The 17,972-nt window shown below is 38.1% G+C and overlaps 1 protein-coding gene across 2 annotated transcripts in view; it reads right to left on the reverse strand.

Moving 5' to 3' along the window:
• Positions 1–17,972, reverse strand: part of SCLT1 (sodium channel and clathrin linker 1) — a 30,757-nt gene continuing 12,785 nt past the window's right edge. Inside the window, exons 10-21 of one of the 2 annotated variants that reach the window (XM_066547930.1) lie at positions 17,608–17,698; positions 17,352–17,443; positions 16,570–16,747; positions 15,382–15,480; positions 14,817–14,888; positions 14,059–14,133; positions 13,456–13,601; positions 12,980–13,172; positions 11,429–11,625; positions 3,269–3,347; positions 2,101–2,196; positions 1–258 (exon numbers count right to left, since the gene is read on the reverse strand). In XM_066547930.1, the coding sequence (XP_066404027.1) occupies positions 196–258; positions 2,101–2,196; positions 3,269–3,347; positions 11,429–11,625; positions 12,980–13,172; positions 13,456–13,601; positions 14,059–14,133; positions 14,817–14,888; positions 15,382–15,480; positions 16,570–16,747; positions 17,352–17,443; positions 17,608–17,698 (1,381 nt within the window). In that variant the 3' untranslated portion in view covers positions 1–195. Of the gene's footprint in view, positions 259–1,523; positions 2,197–3,268; positions 3,348–11,428; positions 11,626–12,979; positions 13,173–13,455; positions 13,602–14,058; positions 14,134–14,816; positions 14,889–15,381; positions 15,481–16,569; positions 16,748–17,351; positions 17,444–17,607; positions 17,699–17,972 lie in introns of those variants that run through there. The other variant, XM_066547929.1, reaches the window with a different exon arrangement.

Raw genomic sequence — 17,972 nt, forward strand, 5'->3', positions numbered from 1 at the left:
TTTTGCAGACTTCTTCCAATCTTTATTGTGCATACAGAGACAGGACCTTCATGCACTCCTTTTCTTACCAGAATTTTAAGTTTTACAAGCCTTGCTGTGCTTTTGACTGTAGTGCTCCAATATGAAGTTTCTCCAGCAACCCTCCTAACTCCCAACATGAGTGGGAGTCGATAAAGGAATGATAAAAACACGTGTTTAAATATTTTCCAGATCCTTCAGGGAAGCAGCTTTTTTATTCTGTGTAGTTAGCAGGCTGAGCTGTAAAGAAACAGAAGCAGCTGATAGCTTCATAATAATTCTCTGTAGGATCAAAGTAACAGTAGCACTTCCCTACTGATTGTGTCATGAAGGAGGGGGAACAAGCACAGGCAGTGTGAATTTGGGATGAACAGCAGAATTTACAATGTACTCTGTAGATGACTACTGCTTTTGTCTTATTTCAGATCCCAGAGAATGCAAGATGAGAGGTAGCAGGAATTCACTTTAAGAGACACCGACAGGATAGGTGTTTCAAATTTGTGCAAACATTATCTTGTATGTTTTATGTTTCTTACTGAATCACTATTACTTCAGAATAAGCTAAGATTGACAGTCATTGAACTGACCACCATAAAGGGGTAATCTCTAGGCTCCCTACTAGTCCAGCTCTAGTCTATGTCTGATACAATTTTACAGTGAAGATGGATAATGTAGTGAGAACACACAATCCAGAAAGCAGCCCTCAGCCTACAGGTTGGGAACAGAGAGAATCATTACTCTGATGGAATTCACATGTGAACATTCAGCCTTCTGGGGCCTAGGAGAGAGCAAATACCCAGATTCAGAAGAGGGGACATTCTTGCAGCACTACTGGAGACCTTTAGCAGGCTCAGTGCCAGTGTGTGTTTTTTTGGGGTGGAGAGAAAAGGAAGGGGCTTGGCACAGCAGTTCTGAAGTCACTAGAGAGCAGCCAGGCCTCTGCACTAACCTCTCCCACGAGGGCAGGGCAGTTCTGAAACTCTGGCAACAGCATTTGGGCTGCACAACATCAAATCTCTTTGTTATCCTTCAGAGAAAGCCTGGTGAGGAACAGCTAATTACCAGTGTTTCCAGGAACCGTAAGACCCCTTCCTCTGTGGGCACCAAGGCCAGGAGTTTGTTCCCTTGAAATGTGACAGAAGGATGTTTGGGGTTTTATGGGGAGACAGCATCTTAGAAACATTACAGCTAAACAGACCCACATAACAAACAGGAGGTTAAAAAAAATAAATTCCTCTTTCAGAGCAAATCTTCAGCAGCTGAATAGACCTTGTCATGACAGAGAGCATTTAGAGCCAGGAACCACAGCTTATGTTATGACAGCTTGGCAGCTATGCCCATTTATTCACTGCTGTTGGGAAAAAAAATGCCATTTGTCCTAACTGAGCAATTTAGGTCAGCCAAACATCTCTCCTCTCTGCAGCTCACATGGGGTCACCCACATTAACAAGCTGTAATTTGAAAATGGTTTTCCTAAATCACTGAAAAAAAAACAAAGGCAGGAGGCAGAAAGACCATCTTTACTTAATAGGAGGCCAACTTGAGTAATGAACTTCCTTGGCAAAAAAATGAACTCAGTGTATAAACCCCCGTGGGATTTGCTTCAAGTTGTACAGCTGAAACACTATGGAAAAACTGAATACCAAGAGGAATACACTCTCTCTCCTTTACCTCTCCAATGGTCTGGAAAGAAACAAGCATTTCCTACTCTGTCTGCACCATTTTTACCACTGCAGGAGCTGCTGCAGCTGTTGCACACAGCCAAGGGTAACTGCAGTGAGTGCACTCCAGCAAACAGGAGCTACAGTTATTTAAGGGGTTTTTTGTCTTTGCTAACTTGCCATGTACACCTTCATTCACACATTTTTAACCTTGCAGGTTTCATTCATATCAAATTCCACAAACAAACCTAAGCTGTCAAATAAAAATCCTGTCAGAAAGTGACATGTCAAAAATCCAAACTCGTTAAAATCATGTTGGTAATAATGCTGATCAGTGATCACCTCTGCCTCAGGAATGATGCACAGTGAGTACTTTTGCACATTCCATGTGCTTGGATGAGACTTTTTGTGAGCTGGGTACCTGCTGGGATGCTGTGGCTGCTCTCTGTTCTGCCTGGCTCAGCCGCCTCTGAAGCCTGTCGATGTATTCCCGATACTCCGTCATCAGCGTCTCATCCTGGGGAAACACAATCTCTCAGCACACTGCCAAGTTCTTTTTCACTGAACCCACTCATTCAGTGGATAAAGTAGCAAAAAAAAGCTTAGCACAAGAGGAATGCCAGAAGTGGAACTGTTTTCCCCTTACAATAAAAGCCTGAGGACAAACTGCTGACACCTTATAGAGAATTTTCTGCTCAAATGTGACATCATCTGACTTTTCCAATCCATCAAACTGCAGGGGAAGTTTTACTCATTTCACCACCTTGAAGCAAGATGGATTAAGGCTAACATTTGAATTCAGGCTATTTAATCCATGCAACCATACAACGTAAATGGTTTAGCTATTTAGCTCAGAAGAAAGAGGAATACAGTAGATAATACAAATGGGATGATAAATCTGCTACAGATCTCCTCTCTTCCCTTCAAAGGGTCTGTAAAAAGCCTTTCTTAACCAGCCTTTACTCACTTTCTCCTATCATTTCTGTCTTCTAAATAACACAGCACTACAAAAAAAAACAAGACAGAAGGACTTATCCTTCTGGATAGAAGTAGATGTTATCCCAGATTTATAAGGCTGACAGGAAAGCCCTTTCCTAAAGTGCCCATTAATTATTGAACAATGCACATTCCAAAACAACCCTGCCCTTCATCTTTAATGGATAATGCTTTTAGCTATATTCATATATGGACACAGAATTTAAATTCTGCATACACACAGCGTGTGGAGAACTTGGTATCTGAATGTGCCACATTATCCATAATCCCAGTGTGCCTGGGATTCACAGGCAGAACTTAAGTTCAGGAACATTTCCTGAAATTTGTCCAGAATTGCTAGATTAGTCACTTAGAAAGACAGAAAGATGATTTCCCCTTTCACCTCTGTAATTTGAGAGTAAAGTTCATTTGTCTTCCTGCCATTGGAACACGTCAGTCAGCAAGAAAACAGTGAGGCTTCCCAACTGTTACTATCGCTGTCAAAAATCCTTAATTTTCTCTAAGCCATCAACATAACTCACCTAAATAGGTTTCTGCTAAGATCTTAAGTGTATGCACACTGAAAGTAGCTGTCACATCAGTCATTATCTTACCTCAGTTACCTTCTCATTTGCTATTTCCAGCTGGGAAATGAGCTCCTGGCTACGGAGTTTTTGTTGACGCAGCTCACTTCTGGGAATCACAAGAAAAGATGCTGATTGGCAAACAGTAGTGCTTCAGTTATTGGAATGTCATTTCATAGATAGTTCCCTGAATTGTGGAGGCTTATGGTGGGTTTTAATTGCAGGGTTACTCTTAAACCACCCATTTCAAAAGCACCACACAGCACTTCTTCATGCTGTGCATTCAGAAGTGTAATGGCAGAGGAACAAGATGTATTTGTTGGAATCAGCAAGACTTTGTCAAGAGCACTTGACATTTTACAGGGTCTTTTTCCCTGTTTATTGAATCTTATTTTAGAGGCATGCTATCTAGTATGTAATAAATATAAGCTGCACTTTGCACAGTAAGTTCAATATTGAGATTAACATTCTAATTAGTGTTCCATAACCAGCCCTCAATGTAGGCATTTTAAAAGGTGCTTTGAAGTACCTAAAAATAAATCATTCTGTACTTGTGAGACAGACAACAATGTGACACTTGGTGAGGAAAAGGAAAATACCACCTACTTCAAAGCAGTCTTTTTACTTTTATACTGAATGAGTTTTAGTGATCTTCAATTTACACAGTATTGAAGACAAAAAACATCTGGGTTATGACAGACAATCTCTGAGCTAGTGCCTAAAGGAAACAGTTATTGCCTTCTATCAGCACAAGAAGAAGGATGACTAAAGACACAACTCCAGTAATTTTGGCCAGAGAAAGATGCAAACCGAAGTGAGCTGCTCTAACCTCTGACCAGTCTCTACCACCTCACCTTGAATGCTCTACCTGTTGCTGAAACTGCATGGGAAGCTAAAGCCTTTATTCTTTTTGAGGGAATGGAGGTAAGGCAGCAGATACTTTAACCTCAGATTTTTACCCTAAAGCCTGCTCTTTTAATGATGACACTCAGTTCTCAACAATGATTTGCTTTTATAAACTTTTAAACTTAGTACTTTGTGACAGTTTGATCCGTGGCACTTGAAATACAAAGTTGCAATACATGTGTAACATGAGGTCACCCCTACATCTGGTGAGGAGTTTCCACTCACCTGTTCTCAACCCACCTTCTCAATCTCTTTCACCAGTCCCAGTAAATATCACAAAAACTTCAACAACTTTGAACTTTCATAGAAATGAAAGTACATAGGCAGAGATTTCAACGTTGTTAAACAGTTAAAACCACATATATATATAGGTTATACCTGTTATCACATGTGAACACTTTTATATAAAGTAAGAATTAAGATTGCAGGATCAAGGTAGTATGTCAGTATGTAACACTATTTTTGTAATTTGTCTTCTGTAATTAGTACCAAGCATCAAATGAGGCATTTTCAATAGAGACCAATTTTTAGATGCCCTAAAAATGGTGAGTTACTGAAAGGAGCCCGTCTCCTGTGCTTGTGCTGAGGTGTGGAATTAGCATGCTTAGCAGCACAGACCATAAACAGAGTTTACAGGCTCACACACAGCTGTGATCAAGAAATTATTTTTATAATGAGATCACACTGAACACATATTTAAAAGGAAACAGTTTAACCTTGTAAGCATCGGGAAATGTGATGGCTATTGAGCCAGACAGTTGATTCATTCTGAGTGTTAGCCCTCCCCCAAACACAGCTTATGAGACCTCAATATTAGAACTGAGCAATAACCCCAACTGCTGGGTAATTACACCAGCCCCCACTGCACATTGTCTTTGCTAAGTGAGTGGGAAACAAAAGGTGAGCTTCCAGCATTTCAGCAGACGGGTGATAAATCCACCAGCTGCAGCAAGTACTTTCTGCAAAGCTCTCATGACAAATATAGCATGTGCCAGCTGTTTTTTTGGTTGAATTATACTATAATATGCTTCAGTTACTCTTAGTAATTATGAATTTTGTATACTGCCAGTACCTGCAGCTGTCTCTCATCCTGGTAATATTTTTTTTCCTTTAATGAACATCTTAAAATAAGCAGCTATGGCTGCCAAACATTGCATAAGTGCAGCCAAGAATAATGTTTCAGAAAAAGAGGCAACTTCCTCATCTCAAGATGCCATGCAATTACTCCATGTACTAAGGAGAAAGCATTCATGGCCAGCACTTCATATATTGCCACCAATAAAGGTCATTCCTCAGAGGCAGACTATTTTCAATCACAGAAAAGACAAAAACAGAGAACTCCAAACCCCACACATGCCTACTGATGAGTCAGGGACTCCAGCTATGACAAAGAAATGTGTCAGAGGCAAAAACTGGAACAAAGACACCCAAAATAGCTGCAGTCAGATGGCTTAAGCTAAGCAAAGTCTTTAAATATAAAAACAATATGGCAAGGATTCCCTTTTCTTAAGTACTGACAATTACCATGCAAGTGACTATTAAGGAAATTAAGCCATCCTGTATAGTTACTCAAATTAATGGGTTTATGCTACAACTGCTTTTTATTCCTCCCCCTTCAAAGGTTATATCTTGCTACTACACAATAATGGCAGATGAACAGGATTATTAATTTGTTTGTTCACACTGTATATTGTTACTGCATTTTATTACTTCTGTAATTAGAGTTCAGATTTTAAAGCTCCTCAAATGCAATGTTTCATGGAAGCAAACCTACCCCCTTTATAGTTTAAGCCAATGTTTATAAATTGTTTCATGCACTGTTTTGTAGAAGAACAGACCTGTGTACACCTATTTCTACCCCTATTCAAGCTAAACTGAGCAATCATCCATGTGTCTGACAGGCCAAAGCAATATCCATGGCAAAGTCGAGAGAACTGTCATTTTCCTGTCAGGTTTTCAAGTTAGAGGGTTGACCTTTCTCCCTGTCTGCAGTTGTCCAGATCTAGTCCACCTGAAGGGCATTCTGGGGTGATTCAGTCATTTGATTCAATAGAAAACTTTGTTTATCCATGTGAATCTTATAATTGCTCCAACCAGAATCATGTTCAACAAAAAGAAGCTCTTGGTGTTGGCCACTGGTGCAGAGTCTGGCAAGGGTTTAAGGGTTTGCTTACCTGCAAAATTCTCAATTTACCCCAACTTTTCATTCTCAGGGGAAGGACATAAAAAGCTACCAAAAATACTGATACTGCAAAAAATAGATGCCAATGAGATGGCAGATATGATTAACCATCTTTTGTATTTGTGCATTTATCTACAGACCTGTAAAGGTGGGCTTTACAGAACAAATCAATCATCTGCCCTTATTTTTAAAACTTGCATAGTCTGTCACTTCATTTTATTTGAGCAGATGCTGGCAGACTGAATTACCCTGGTTTTGCCTGAATTCTGCTGTCAGAACTGTCTCTTTCAACCCTTCCCACTCTACCCTCTGTTCTGCTGTTACTGAAGTTTATTTCCTTCCAATTTACAAATTTCCTGAACATCCCTTTGGTATTGCTGATTCCACTTCCTATGGGCTGTCATTTATTCTTCTCAGCTGAAGTCTGAAGAGCTACAGAGCTTTACAGGGATGCTGTAGAGTAACAAGAGCAGTCTCATCCAGATGTGGCCAGATGTGGCCAGAGGAACCTTTCTTCTGGATTATAGTGCTTCAGTCAAAGCAAGAGCCTTTAAAAACTTGTGTGTGCTTTCATCACTTCTTTCAAAAGTAAATTATTTCAAATGAAGACAAGAAAAGTAAAAAGCACTTGGTGTTGAATTTTTTTTAGCATGGATGTCAAAGGTAGATCACCTTAAATTTTTGGGACATTCAAACTGAGAGCCTAAAGCTTTACAATTGGAAGCTCTGTAGCCTGTAGATCAGCAACAACAGCAATATGGATTGCTTCTAGTTCTTATCAAATTCTGCACCCATTTGTGGAGAAGTGACACTGGAGATCAAAATGGCTTTTTCAACACCAAGTCTGATTTGGTTATTTAGATTACTTTGACAAAATTCCACATATAGAGGAGGAGGGGGAAGGAATAAATTAGTAATTCAAGAATCAGTTAAACTCATGAACATAAAATACTTAAATTATTCACCAAGACTTAAAAGCGCTTTTCGTGTTATGAAAGAAGTTTGACAGCTTTATAAAATTTCTATACTTGTTTTCCAATTAAACCCCCATAAAGAATATGAAAGATGACCTTTTTTTTTTTATAACTTTTTACAATGATCATTCACTTTATACTCATTTACTACTATTTTATAATTGCAAGCATTTGCTGTCTAAGTTGACTTCAGAACATCATTAGAACTCAAAGTACATTTACCATGGATGCAATCAGGGGTCAGAGCAGTTTGGTTTCTGACTCTGCCAGAGTAGACACTGTGGGAATAAAGGGAATAAACTTGGCAGTGAGTTGCTGGCCATGCTGCCAAGAGCAAGGTTTGTCTCTGGAATAATGACCTGTGTCACAAGGAGCACTGACCTCCTTAGATACCTTCAGGGTTGACTGGGCCAATGAAAGTGAAGCAAAAGTGGCTCCTTGCCCTTCTGCAAGGTGAAGATGAGGGCTGTTACCCAGAAATTCTCCTTAAGATGCATGCAGCATGTTAAGATGCTCAGAGGGAAGAAAGCTTTTCTCATAAATGAAGACTGTAATACATTTGTGTGAAGAAAATGTAAATGTAATTTAGTCTACAAGTATTCAGTGCACTGCCTCCAGTTTCAGCCCTGGTTCTGAATTCCAAGTTCAGTTTTATCAGCACCAGTTACATGTTTAACCTGAATGAGACCCAAAGGTCCAGAAAAGCACAGAATAATTTTCAATGAAGCTTGGAAGTATCAATTTACTTATCAACACTTCTATCTACAGGTTTTTCACTGATCTACTAGATTCTTAGGTTTTTTACATTATATGCTCTACAATTACAGTTTGCAAAATTTACTTCTACTTCTTAATTTTTTTTCAGATTCAAACCCCCTTAACATTCACTGGTGCTGCTTCATTCCTTAGAATTATTTAAAATTATTTCATGCTTCCTTTGTGCATATGGATTACACCTCAGCAACAAAACCCTGCAGCCTTAGAACATGACAAATGAGCAGCACAGAATGTGGAAAAGTTAGCAGCTGCTGCTGGTCACTTTAATAAAGAAGCCAAAATGCTTCAGACACCTTCACATGGGAAATGAAAGCAATGAGGAGAGAACTGGAAAACCACCCTGACTTTCAGGCAAAGGAATAGGAAACACCTACACTAACAAATGGGACACTGAGTCGGTGTTTATGGGAGCTGCACTAACAGCAGCCTCCTGGTGCAATGTAATCCAAAATGCTTCCCCCACACACATGCATAGGACTTGGTTAGGAAGTTTGTAACTTCCTACAAAACCACTCAGCTATAAAACACATTAGCATGCTGCAAGAATAGTGATTCTTGTTAAAAACTGTATTTTTGTTAAAAAATTGAATTCTGCTACATGTCACCAACACATCCTCTGCATTTGCTCACGTATTTACATGGATCCTCTGTTCCCTTGGACCCCACCACAGGGCTTGGTGAGAACATTTCCTGCATTAGCCTCAAGAGACCTTTCAAACACAGCATTTAATTAACAATAGATTAATTAATCCATTACCAGTATCAGTCTTATTTTGTGTTCTTAATGAAATTTCCCTGATAAATGCATTTACTGCAAAATTATTCTGCTTTTTAAATAATCAGCAACTTGATTTTAGTTCCCAACACAGTAAGAAGCCACTTGCTGTTCTGTACCTGCAGTCAAAATGTTATTGTGATAGATGAAAAGAAATATAATTATACATTTATAGTTGAAACAAGGACTTTTGTGCTGAGTAACTACTACAATGTAAATTCTGGAGCTGATTTTCATACCAACTGCATTCTGCACTACATTGCTGAGTGTCTGGCAATGCAGATAGGGTGAAAAAACAAGCTGGCTTTAAAATTTCCAGGTAATACTGATAAGGGTCAGTCAGACTACTTGTCACCATGATATCAGAGCATCAGTGCAGAGATTTAACCCCCAATTCCTGATGTCAGTCTAAATGACAGCCTTCCTGTTTCTGCTGCCAGCTTCCTTGCCAGGTAGAGCAAATGCCTGATAAAGACTTCTATTTCTAGCCTACCCAGTATGAAAAGGCATAACACACAAAACCATATCATAAAGTAACTGACTTAGCTTTTAGACTTGCACCAAAATACCTACTGAAGTCACATAAATAGGGACATTTTCAAGATTTATTACCCACTTTTCATCCAGGTTCACAAAGCAGACTTCCTTGTATTTTCTATGTCAGCATTTTGCTGCAGATAAATAAGGTCTAAATCTTTTGGTCTGCTGTAACAACATTTTAACACTGAACACTAAAGCTTTTAGAGGGAAAACAGCTATATCACAGATAACTTTAATTATTTTGGAAGTCTGCAATTTTCTCCTTTTAAGTGGAACTTGCTGAACCACATCCAGGATCTAGATGCTCAGCTGTGAATTTTTGTATTTTGATTCACAGAAAATAAGCTACAAGTTTAAGAGCTGAAATTTACCTTAGCATGAAAGATTGCAAAATAATTTTCTTCTCCAGTTACTGCATTTACAAAAGAAGCTAAAAAAGTATCACTAAGAGCCAGCTAATTACATACAGTGAAGTTACACCACTAAAACTCCCAGTGTCTCACAAACAGGCTCAATACTCTTGTCTTCTGAAAGAGGCTTTTCCCTTTCCTAAAGAACTGTTTAAGAATAACCTTTGCAAAATGCAGGATGTTTTAGGGGAAAATAAAGCCAGCCTGTACTTGAACAGATAAGGTAAAAAGCCCCCTGTAAATGTTTGCTAAGGGAAGGAAAAGATGAGCATGTATTTCACTGCAAAAGGTGGATATCCAGGTTAACAGTAGTGGCAAAGTAGATTTTCCTGGCTTGTGTTTAGAGCTGGGTTCTAATTCCACTCACACCACTGGAATTCTGGCAGCCAAGCTATGCTTCAGAAACTGTTAACTACAGAAATGGTGTGGGATACTGGAAATATGATTGAAGCTGAGAACATGTAAAGCATTACATTAATAATAAAACATGAAAAAACCCCAAGACTACCCCAAAGGAAGGGAAAGGTAGAATTCACAGGTTCCCAATTTTAATAGGGAAAAGCTTTGCTTCCATGTTAACATGATAGCAAAGCAACTTCTAAAATCACACTCAGCAAAGAACCACAAATGCATCACTCTAAGTGATTAAAGGGCTGCTTCCAATTTATCAAGTTAACAGAGCTACATAACCTGAACTTTTGTTCTCAAACCCACTGAAAGGTAATGCAATGTTATATTCCTTCCTAACCACTTTAATTTTAGAGAAATTAGACTTATGAAATAAGGCTTCCTATTTTAGCAGTTATTGTGGACCAGTGGGTCAACCTCCTCCAATTTTTAACCAGTTTTGAAGAAGAGGAGATCTTGAGGACATAAACTTCTCTGCAGTTCTACAAAAATACCAGGCTAATTTAATCTCTAATTAATAGCCTGCTTGAGCTAACTGACAGCATTTCCTGAGCCCAGAAATGAAATGAAGCATAGGGGACACTTGCAAAACTGAAAATATTCTTGTATTCTACACTGCAAAATATAAGCATCAGCTTAGAAATGTGGATGAATTAAGAGAAAAGTTATACAAATTATATTATGCATAAGTTATACAAATGCACAAAGCTGATACCATATTTTTTTCCTTAGGAGAATCACACAACCCATTTTTATCTTCATTTATAACAGCAACTGCTCAGAAGAGCACATTAGATGTACGTTCCAAGAGGTTTTTGTCCAGTTTATTTTACAAGTCTGGAGATTCACTCCACAACTGATGTTATGGCTTTTCTGAAGAGGTACAGAAGTTCTCATAATCCAAAGTTAAAACTGTCTAAATTGAATGTGCTGTATCTTGAACGAGAAAAATGCAAAGTAATATATTCCATTTGCTTTTTGTCATTAGAAAACCTTACACATTATCAACAAGATAATGAAACAGTGGAAGTTTTACTTCAGTGCTCACTTCAGAGAGCATCACAGGTTCTGTTTAGATCACTCTTTGTTTTGCTGCAAGCACACCTTTGAGTCTGGATCCTTTGCTCTTTATGGTTTTTCACAAGTTTTTCACCTACTGCCATCCCCCAAACAGTATCTGAAGCACACTTTGCAGAAGGAGAACAAAACTGCACTTACTTCAGCTTACTGATCCTGGCTTCTGCAGTTTCAGTGAGGTTTTTTGTTTCTTCTTTCCACCTGTTTGTTGCTTTCTGCTGAGCTACCAAGAGACGTCTGAGCTCAGTGGTGGACTTGTGGCTGGTGTCCTCCATCTCCCTGAGCCGAGCTTCATAGCCATGTTCTTTCACTGCATGCTCATGCTCCATTGTGCTTATCTAAAAAAACCCCCACAAATCCAGCACAATCAAATCTTTCACTCTTTACCTTTTTTTTAAAATATTTGTTTTACAATGCCTGAGTTAAATTTATAAACATTTGTTGAAAGTGTGTAAGATACAATAATTAAACTTCTAATTATATACTCAGAGATACGTGTTCCCAAAGCCAATTTAAGCAAATAGGACAACTGACAATAAAGGATAATGAGCTGTGTATGCTTATTTTTCTAAGTAATCTTTATTCTTCTCCCTTGTGTTTCCTCCACAGAAACAAGTTGGTTCTTTTTCAAGTAGCTAAATGTGTTAGGAGTTTCATAACTGCATCTGCAACCCTTTGTACATCAGAGGGAAATGAAATCAAGCAGTGAATCTTATCTGTGACTGTAATGGAAGCCTGCCTGATTAAAACTGAGACAGACAAAGATTTAGGATATGCTTTCTGTGCTTCACATCCACCACCTCTCTGTCACAAGATTCTCATCCTTTGTTTAAGCAAAGGGTTCTGGACTTGTACAAGAGTCCCTGTTTAATTTCACAGCTTGCTTTATCTTGCAGTGCAAAGTGGAAGCCAGATTTGAGCTGGTCCCCACTCACACCTTGCAAAACTGCTTACTGAGGTTGTTTTCATTGCTCCAGATCCTCAGATCCCTTTCTCTGGTATCTTTACACTGCAGAGGGGAAAGGACCAGCTTTCAGAAAGCACATCAAGGATGAAAGCAGTTCCTCCCTCCAGGAGCCACAGGCACCCTGAATCAGTTGAGGTTACTACTGATTCCTTATCCCACCTGCAGCCTGCTCAGCATTTAGTGGAGAATATTCAAAAAGAACAAAGCAGCTTGCAGTTAACACTCTTTTTTTTTGCAGCTAAGCATAGAGAACAATTTCCTCTGCCCAGAAAATAAGAAACAGTGCTTGACAGCCACACTGTTAAATTATTTATTAGTTACACACCGCCCTGTCAACATGGTGGACACACAAGTAGAGGAACACTGTGGGCAACAAGTCAGACAGACAAAGATTTCTGACACATTAGAGACAATAAATAAACAAAGATTGGGAATGGCATTATTTAATCTATTCATTGCTCATTTAAAGCAAAGAACATTTGGGGTCTTCTGATCAAGGAGAATTTAATACACATTAAAATACAATTTAATTAGCAGAGATTGAGTTCCCCCATGGATTCTGAGGACACATAATGTGACAATAAAACTACTTTTAAGCAGCAACCAGGAAGCATCACTGAAACTCTCGATCTTAGTTTAAACATTTTATGTTTTTTTCTTAGAACTGCTGCCTTACTAAGCAAATACCAGCCTCACATTTCAAAGACAAAACCAAAAAAACATACCTTTATTTTAGCTTTTTTTTGAGCCTCCATTGCCAGTTTTCTCAAACCCTCCATTTCATTTTGCAATTGTTCATTCTCCTGCTGAAGTTTCAGTCTTTGTTCACTGACAAAGGAACTCTTTTCTCTTTCTGAATCCAGAGTGCTTTGCAATTTACAGATAACTTCCTGGCAACGGGATTTCTCTTCCTCAGAGCTAAAAGAGAAGGAAAGTCTGGCTGCAACTGAAGAACTGAACAACTCCTGAAGCAGAGAATGAAAGAAACAGACTGGGAGCTATCCACAAATCAGCAAAGAACTTTGTCATGATGATGGAATTGATAAAATCAATCTTAGTTACACAATTATGGTATCTTAATACTAGGTCTGCTACTGCTAATGAATTGACAAAGCCCTAACAACACACACTGAAAAGTTTAAACAGTCCAAGTAATTTCCACTGCCTTCTCACATCTGTAAACACTTGTACCATCACTTACCTCATTTCCAGCTGTTTCAGTTTATTTTGTGTCACCTGCAGACTCCGCTGCAGGTCATCCTTGGCAGCTTCTGCAAGTAAATACTTCTGATGCAGCTGCTCCAGCTTCCTGCTGTCAGATTCATGCTCTCTGTGCTCCCTGTAAATCTAAAGAGTCAGCTTACATGTCAGTTTACTCCTCATTGCATCCTACTTTCCCATGATTTAAAATTAAACTGTATTTCTAACGTTGCTGCCACTTGAAAAAGAGGAAAGTTTCCAATGATCTGATCAGACATTTATTTTGTTTTCTGCCTATTGATCTTAACTGGAATATGTACCAGCATTCTTTTGGTTATGCTAAATACCTCTCTTTCACTTTTTACACTTTTCAAGGAACTTTTTCTTTCAGTTTGGTGTTGCAGCTTTAAAAGACCTCTGGATTAAAAAAAAAAAGAATGCAAACAACCTTAAAGTAAATATATGAAAATTTACAATTTAGAAAATCTACTCAAAAATAAAATAAGAAATTAAGGGAGAAATACATGAAAAATGGAAAAAAAATTATGTATTTTTCCTTCTGTAAAGAGATCTTAAATGTGATGTAAAAATACAACTGCCTTACCTTTTCAAGTTCTTCTTCCACTGCTCTCTTTTCTCTAATGGCTCGTTCAATTTGACTTTGTTTTTCTGCACATTCCTTTTCATAAAAGTAATTTTTAAATAAGATTTAATAAATCAAAATAAAAACTCAAGAAGTGCTGAAGCCAAACATCACCCAGTGTAAATGCAGTTCTTGCTGCTGCCATGGATGCATTTGATTTTGTTTACCTGCTCATTATTTTCTCTACAGAATCACTCAACACACAGACCAAGACACATCAAATGAAACCTTTAAAAAATAAATTTAATGCATAAATAGGTGCATAAGCACTGAATTCTTCTGGTCACCTGCATAATTTATTACAAGTTCCTGGTTCATTCAGAAATAGGATGTCTGTGATCCACAGACTCTCTTAGGATATTTTCTCAGCTTTCATATCAGCTTTCCTTTGTGCACACACAACTACAGACAAGCATGGGGGGCTGAGTTTAGTGTATCTCTGAAAGAAACAGGGATACTTAAGAAGTGCCATCACATGGGAAATATTTTCTAGAGCACAGATCTCACTGTCAAAATGCCAGCGAATTCATCTCTGGAGACATGCAGGATGTAATGTGCTGTACAGCAACAGAGGACTATCCTACACAATTACTCATTAATCACACACTGATTGACCTAAAATACTAAATTCTAGTGGAAATATTTGATCAGGCAAAAGTCTTAGTTAAAGTCTTAGAATGTTTTGCTACTGAAAATATTTTTATCACTCAACTCCATACCATCTGAAGAGCTGAAACTTCTTCTGTCAGCCGAGAAACCTGCATGTTACATTGCTTCTTTGTAGTGTCTACCTGTGATCAAAACAAAACTCCCAAATTAGTCCCATTAACTTCTTTTCCATCTTGCTTTTTGATATATATGTGTAGTATATAGGTGGTGCATGAATATAAAGCATGGAAATAGCTGGGACTGCAATAACTGACACCTCTTATGACATAAATGTTAGAAGGATGATTATTATCAATCCACACTACTTGAACTGAGGGTGTTTAGGGGAAAAAAAAAATCACAAATGAAGACACCACAAGTGCCATTCACATCTTCCCAGTGCAGCCTTCTCCATGCCAGTGTCTGCAGAGACACCAACCCTTTTGCTTCTTGTTGAGAACACGTGTCTAGACAATAAATGCTGAAGAGGATGGTGTTATCAGCATGCTGCCTTGCCACTTATATTATCCAAACTCTTGTGAGAAAACTGCTTGTGATGACCATGCACCAGCAGTTGCTTTTCACTCTGAGGAAAACCAAAAAAATCTTCCCATCTTTCTGAACATCATAACTTACTTCCTTTCTAATTCTTGCAGCAGTATTTTCTGCAAGTTGAGACATTTCATCCTGCAGTTTTTTGATCTCTTCTTCCTTTTGTTTCTCCCCAAAGAGTGCCTAAAAGAAAAATAACAAAATGAAATATCACTGATATTTCAGTGTGATACTAAGAGCACCAAGAGAAAAACACACATTGCTCAAAAAACACCTTCTTTTCCCTTTTACTTTTTACACTGAGGCTCAGTAACACTGACAACACGTGGCACTAAATGCATATTCTTGGAAATCAGAACCACATGAAGAATTAGAGTCAGAAGATGCCTTTTTCTATTGGGACTTGGAGATTTTGGCTGAGCATGGAATTATACAGAAGAAAGCACAGGAACCCAGAGCAAAATTTCCACAAGAGTCTCCTGCAGAGCAAGGAGAAAACAATTTGAAACACAAACTGTTAACAGATATATATATTAATGTACATGTTTTTTTATTCTGTTCTTAACTGAACATGATTTTTTTTCTTATGTTCATTGAATTTTCTTCCCAGTTTGAAAAATTCAGGATGTTTAAGCCAGAGGAGTAAATTAAGAATTGACTACTTTGTTTTGGCTCCTTGAGCCTTCTTTTCATATTAGTATTTTTGGCATAAATGTTTTTCTATGATAGTTCAATCATACATTGTATACAAAAGTTTCTTTTGAGGCCCTCCACAGGTTTCTCTGTTGATGACTCTGTACTTTCCTTGCTTCCTATGTCTTGTCTTTAACAGTTATAAATTCATAACAGAACCTTCCTTTTTTTTCCTGACACCAGTATTTGGTAAGAAACTCTGAATTCTTGCCAAAAACTTGGGAAGATTCATGTTTAGGTACAGTGTTATCACTTAGATGACCTTGATCCGGGCCCTCAATATATGCTTTGAAGTTTATATTCATATAAAATATAAGTATATATTTATTTATATATTGTTTTTATATATAGTTATTTTATACATATATTTATATTTATATATTTATATTTATTTTTATATATTTTATATATAAACATATAATATTTATACATATTTATATATAACTCTGAATGATGAGTGGTCACATCCCAGTTTGCTCTCTGTGCATGACTAATTTTAGCATAACAGACACAAAAGAAGCTGACTGGTGTATCCTAAATATCCTAGTTTCTAGGAAACACCTCCATCCAATGACTTACCTGACTTTTTTGCAGGTTAGCCTCTTCCAAGAGCTGTATGCAATCTTGGACTTTGGCAACAGCATCATATGTCTCACTTTCTAGATTGGCAGACTTGGCCTGAAGCTCTCTGATCTGTTCCTCCAGGGCTACTTTTTCTGTTCTCAGCTGCTCAGCATCTTGAACAGCCACACACAATCTACAAGACAGCAGAAATTTGACAATGTGATGGTCAATCAGGACACTGATCCATTCAAACTGAGCTATTAGTAAGTATCTATTCATAAATTGCCCAAAATGCATTGTTTTCTGCTTGTTTTTGGACAGAGTGTTTTGAGTTTGATGATCAATCAAGTCCTAGAAAGAAACAGAATTACAGGAGTTAACTCAGATATCTAATCTCAGAAGATCCTTTGAAGAATCCCAGTGATATCCTGGGATAGATCACTGAAAATGTTCTATATTAAACCAGAACAGAACAGCCCCAGAAGAAATAAAAGTTTTTCTCTGTGGAGGAAACTGAATAATTGGATGTGGGCAATGAAGTGGCAGCTACAGTTTTAGAGAAAGAAAGTCACTGGTAATTTCACAACAGCTCAGGAATTCTCATTGCTTAATTATGATTGTCAGTATTGGCAGGCATGAGAAAGGACAAGAGAGCCTCAGAGGGATCATCAGAAACATCTTTGTTACTTCCTAACATGTTTGCCACAAAACATGCAAGGGCAGACAACCCCTCTGTTTTTGTAGGGTGTAAGTTTTTGCCTGTGTCCTGTTAGCAACACACAGTGAGCTCTCTTTACCTTATTTCCAACTGTTTTATGTTGGACTGCATTTGCTGCAAGCGTTTGTCAGATGCTGTTTCTCTCTCCTGGGCAGACTTCCTGTCTTCCTCCTGGAAAGAATGAAAGTATTATCCAGACCTGATCTGAGCTGAACAAAGTAAAGATATAGTCACATAAAACAAGCTAGATAACAACTTGCAGTTCATTTAATGTCAGCATTCAGAAAATGACTGCCCACTCAGTTGCAACAGAAATGATTCCTTTCTTAGAATACCTTTCTCTCCAATTGGCTCTGAAGCCTCTCTTTCAATGCCACCATTTCTTCAAGCTTAGCATTTGCTGCCTGCCCATCTATTTTGGCTTGTCTGTATATAAAAAGGAAAACAGTTATAAGAGAGGGTGAAAAAATGGCTCAATTAAAACTTTGTCACAATAGCTGTGAAGAGCAGAAAAATTCCACAATACTGTTCTCACAGGGCAGAAGAGGTTTCCCCCTTCTTCTCCCTATGTGGCACAGAGAGAGAGGAATACCAAATTCCCAGAGTCCTGCAGAAATTACCACACAGATTATAAGGAAGGTGTATGCCTTGATTAAAGGACTAGGAAATCAAAAACTTCAAGTGATTCAATAACTTAGGT

This window comes from Molothrus aeneus, chromosome 4 (assembly GCF_037042795.1).
Source record: "Molothrus aeneus isolate 106 chromosome 4, BPBGC_Maene_1.0, whole genome shotgun sequence".
NCBI classification, from domain to species: domain Eukaryota; kingdom Metazoa; phylum Chordata; class Aves; order Passeriformes; family Icteridae; genus Molothrus; species Molothrus aeneus.